The 4,936-nt window shown below is 49.1% G+C and overlaps 1 protein-coding gene across 1 annotated transcript in view; it reads right to left on the bottom strand.

The window, feature by feature from the left end:
* Positions 1-198, bottom strand: part of UBL3 (ubiquitin like 3) — a 52,346-nt gene extending 52,148 nt beyond the window's left edge. Inside the window, exon 1 of the mRNA XM_015852008.3 lies at positions 41-198. Within this exon, the coding sequence (XP_015707494.1) occupies positions 41-67 (27 nt within the window). The 5' untranslated portion in view covers positions 68-198. The remainder of the gene's footprint in view (positions 1-40) is intronic.
* Between the last annotated feature and the right edge of the window lie 4,738 nt (positions 199-4,936).

The following is a 4,936-nucleotide window of genomic DNA, read 5'->3' as shown; positions in this document are numbered from 1 at the left end:
TTCCACGACGACGGCACGAAGGAAGGAGAGCAGCACTCACCATATCAGCCGGAACGCTGCTGGACATCTTGAGAAGCCTCTCCGACGCTTTAACACCAACTTCGAAAGCAGAATGAGAAGCTCCGAGCGGAGATCCCCGGCCCGAGGCCGGCGTGGGGCGGCGGGGCCCTGCGGAGCTCCGGGCCGCGGGGCTGTGCCGGGGGCGGCGGCTCCGTCAGCGGCGGTGCCAGGCGGGGCGGGCAGCACTGCGCCGCGACATGGGCTGCGCGCGGCTTTTCCCCCCTCGCGCTCTTCCTTCCCGGCGAATAACGACGGGGTGATTCACGAATAATGGGGCGGCCGTCACCTCCTCATTAAGCGCCGCGCTGCCGGCCCGACTCGCTGCCCTGGGGCCGGAGGGGCCCGGGGGAGGACGCCGGGCTCGGGCCTCCCCTAGGCGGGCTGCAGCATGCAACAGGCTCCGGCGGGGACGGCCCTGCGGCTCCGGGGGCTCGACGGGGGCCGTTCAGCGGCTGTCGCCTCCCGCAACCTCAGCTCTCATCGCCGCCTCCACCTCCTCCTCCTCAGCCCGCCCTCGCTCCCTCCTCCCCCCACCCCCCGGCGGCACGGCAGGCTCGCCCCCTCCCCGCGAGCTTTAGCGGCGCTGCCTGGTCGAGCCGCCAGCCGGGGAAAAGCCGCCGCTCAGCGCGATGCCGGCACACAGCCGCCCCCTGTCATCTTCGCCTCAAGCCAACATGGCGGCTGCAGAGCACGGGCAGGGGACGCGGCAGGGGAGAGACGGAGCCCCCCACCCCCCTTCTCCTTCTCCTTCTCCTCCTCCGCCGTCACGCGTCGCCGCCCCGCGGCACTATGGGGCTTGTAGGCGGCACTATGGGGCGCGGCCTGCAGACATGGCTCCGCCCCGCGCCTCAGCTGCTGCTGCTGGCAATGAGGGTCGTCCCAAACAGTGCCCTTTTAGTGACGAAATGGCTCCTTTAAGGTTCACTCGATGCCTTCCATCTCCTCTGCTTCCATCATCCTACAGCACACAGCATGAGTCGTCAAAGGTTATATGGAAATACCCATCAATAGAGCAGGGAGAGGTCCATGAGCCCAAGCACAGCGGGCAAGTTAAAGTACCGAGTACCAACAAGCACAAGGAAAATGGGTGATGAATCGGCAAGGCAAGGAGGAAGCAGTAGGACACATCACAGGATCACAGAATCACAGAATGACCCGGGTTGGAAGGGACCTCAAAGATCATGTAGTTCCAACCCCCCTGCCTGGCAGCGCCACCAAACACACACATTTACTAGATCAGGTTGCCCAGGGCCCCATCCAACCTGGTCTTGAACACCTCCAAGGACGGGGCATCCACAACCTCACTGGGCAGCCTGTTCCAGATCCACTCCATTGGCGATGGCTCTTTTGAATTATTTAGATAGATTAGCTCATTTGTGCTGCATTAAGATAAGCACATCCATAGGATGGAACCCGAGGACAGAATGCAGAAGTTACAGAGCCCAGATCAGCATGACTGTGTGTTTAATGCTCTCCTACCTCTGTTTCAGCAATCCATTAAAAGGAAGGATCACACCTTCAGTGCTGATGAAGCACTGTTGTACGTGGAGAGTCAGGAACTGACACTGTCACTTGTGTGTGTATACTCAGGCCTGACAACTTTTCTGCCTAGCACTGTGGTAGTGAGTATCAGTTCCTCTCTTTGACACACAGCTGAGCTTTCCAAAAGATAGCATGAAAAATTACCTTTTTAACTCATTATTACAAATCGAAATCCACAATTATAACTGCAGGTCAGCACGTCTCTACCTTAGGTGCTGCACAGTATAAACAGATAAAAGAGTTTCTGTCCTGAAAGGTTGGCAGTGCTGTGTTTACTCCACAGTTGGCATTTGTATCACATCTGTGTGACTCTTTTTCTCTCAGCTATGATGATACAACACAAATGTACCAGCACAGCTACACCATGCTGAAGATCATTTAAGGATGGTTGAGTGCTGGGTAAATGAATAAAGGAGAAGCTACACAATGATCTCCATAGGAGTAGTGTGGGCCTATGCCTCACACATGACGAAAGAGATAAATTCCCACTGGATTTGTAGAGGTGAGGTCATGTATTTGAAATACAGTGTGGTCAAGTGTAAAACAGAAAAATATCCTTTTCTCTTTGGCATGTGTCAAGAAAGGCTGTTATGATAGTATTCATTTCATGTTCAGGCAGAGAGGAAATGAGAGTTGTGGTCAGGAGTAGTCAGCTGGAACAAGGGACCCTGAAAAAGCACGGCTATAGCCTGCATATGGGATCAGCTTGCAGCTAAATACTGAGCAAGTGCTGCGGGCACACAGAGCTGAAAACAAATCTTTCCCACATCCAAGGACTGAGCAAAAAGGGAAGTGCTGTTTGAAAGAAGTGCTCGCAATATGAAGAGTTCTGTTTTTGGGACCTAATTCTGTATTCAAACACACAAATCTTTCCATTGGCTCTCACTTGCAGAACCGACGTGAATTTAGACATTGGGGTACAAAATCATTCATCACAATCAGCACCTTTTGTCAATTTATAGAGGAAAATGATGGAGTCTATGACTGCTGTTTTGCTCCTCATTTGAGGAATATGACATGGCATGTATAGATGAGCTGAATCTTGCAGGGGTGTATTTGTGTTGATAAGGCTTGCTCCAGATCTCTTTGGGTAGGCTGGAGCTGTATTTTAGTGTTTAATTGTCATTGGTACTAGTTGAAACCCAATTCTGTATCAAGATGTGCCTAACAGGAATAAAAGGTCTGTATTTCTAAATCAGATCAATAGTCCAGCTGATGTGTTATCTTGTCTGGAGCAGTGGCCAGCATCAAATACTTCAAAGGAAGACACACAAAGCCCCACAATGGACAGTCACGTTATTATCTGCTTATTTGGTTAAGTTTCTACTGCTGCCAAGGATGCAGAAGAGTCTGACTTGTGCCCTGAAGCACAAAACTTCATGTCCTTTATATCCTTAATGGCAGAATAACCCATCGATAACATGTAAGAATGACCGCCATTTTTCAAAAGAGCAGTGCTGTCTCCTGTTGGCTGTTATTGCTGGGGCTAGAGAATACATTGAGTCTGCCCTCCTAAACTGACATTAAAAGCTTTCAGACCCATAATATACTCTGGTGTTTTTCATTGGAGGCAAACTGCAAACACGAGCATCTTCAGGAGAAGCAACAGTGACAGAAAGGAAATTACTTTTAAAGCAAGAATAGCCATGGCTTCTGGTTTCCCTGCAGGATTTTAGAGCAGCTTGAGGAGGTGAAAGACTCCTTAAACAAAGGGTTTAATTCTCTGTGGTTTGGCTGAAGGACAGATCAGGATTTCTTCCCTCTCTGGCAGCCACAGAAGCAAGATATGTAGGGTAGCAAGGAACACATGGGGCTAGTCAGCAGGGTACTTTTAATACCTTTATATAAACATGGAGGCTTTTGTTTTAACTCCTACCAAACCAAACTGGTGCTTCTGTTAAAAAACCTCAGATTTTGTGTTTGCAAATACTTTTTTCTTACTAAATCGATTCGTTTCCATTTGGAAGCACATTGATTTTTGCTTCTTTGGCTTTTTTTTTGTGTCAAGTCAGAACAGCATGGGTGTCCTCCCACATCTGATGTCAGCAGACTTCTGGGAATAGCATTTAGTGCTCCTCACCTGTCCCAGAGCTAGTAGGGATGCCAAAAAAAAGGACCTTTGAGGTTTTGTAGAGTTTATAATACATGGTGCTGGCCATAACCGCGGCTTATTTATTTACCTTTTAAGTTACTTGTCATGCTGATCTTGCTGGAAAATAAAAATCCACAGCTATTTTAACTCACACTGCATGCCTGGATGCCCCAGTATACTTTAAGGATTCATTCCCCTGCCTTTTTTTTCTGTAGTGTCTGTATACCAAACAAGACGATAGGAAACAAACAAGTAATATTTTGTGTCAGAGATTATTTCTGGCCTTTCTGACCCAGCCAAAGCTGGCAGGAACAGGGCTCTGACAATATAGTGGGCGTAGCTGTAAAAAAGGAGATAGGGCATTTTAGTGTTCCAGGTACCAACGTTGTAAATTGTGCTGGGAAACTCCTAAGAGGGTGTGAGGACTGACGGAGGAAGGTACAAAGGTGGAATGCAGGAAGGGGAGAATACCACAAATGACAACAAGAAGTCGCTGTGACTATATTTGAAAGAGTACAAATTGCCAGCATTTAGAGGTAGCTTAACTACTCGTACCTCTGTGAATTAACAGATACATCAGTCCAGTCCATACAGAAAAATTACTAAGAGTGATTGGGAGATATTCCAGATTCAGCTGGGAAAGTGTTAGTTTTCTTTCTAGTAGCTGATATGCTGCATTGTTTTGGATTTAGGATGAGAACAGTGTTGACAACACACTTATATTTTAGCTGTTGCAAAGCAGTTCTGACATAGAGCAATGGTCTAATCTAAACCTCCTCTGGTACAACTTGCGGCCATTTCCTCGGGTCCTGCTCGTTGCCTGCGAGAAGAGGCCAAACCCCTCCTCATCACAACCTCCCTTCAGGAAGTTGTAGAGTGCAATGAGGTCTTCCCTGAGCCTCCTCTAAACCAGGCTAAACAGTCCTAGCTCCATCAGGCGCTCCAGGTGCTCCAGACCCTCACCAGTTTCATTGCCCTTCTCTGGACATGGCCTCAATGTCTTTCTTGTAGTGAGGGGCTCAAAACTGAATGCAGTACTCTAGGTATGGCCTCATCAGTGCTGAGTACAGGGGGATGATTACCTCCCTGGTCCAAGCCATGGGCTGACAGCTTCTCTTGAAGAATACTGTAGGTGACAGAGTCAAAGGATCTGCTGAAGTCCAGGAAGACTACATCCAGAGCCTTATCTTCATCTACTGTGTGGGTCACCTGGTCACATGAAGAAGGGCTTGTAGCAGAGAA

This window comes from Coturnix japonica, chromosome 1 (assembly GCF_054131305.1).
Source record: "Coturnix japonica strain WE chromosome 1, WE-NBRP24, whole genome shotgun sequence".
Classification (NCBI taxonomy): Eukaryota; Metazoa; Chordata; class Aves; order Galliformes; family Phasianidae; genus Coturnix; species Coturnix japonica.
Note: the sequence above shows the minus strand (reverse complement) of the source record. Positions and strands in the feature narration are given on the sequence as shown.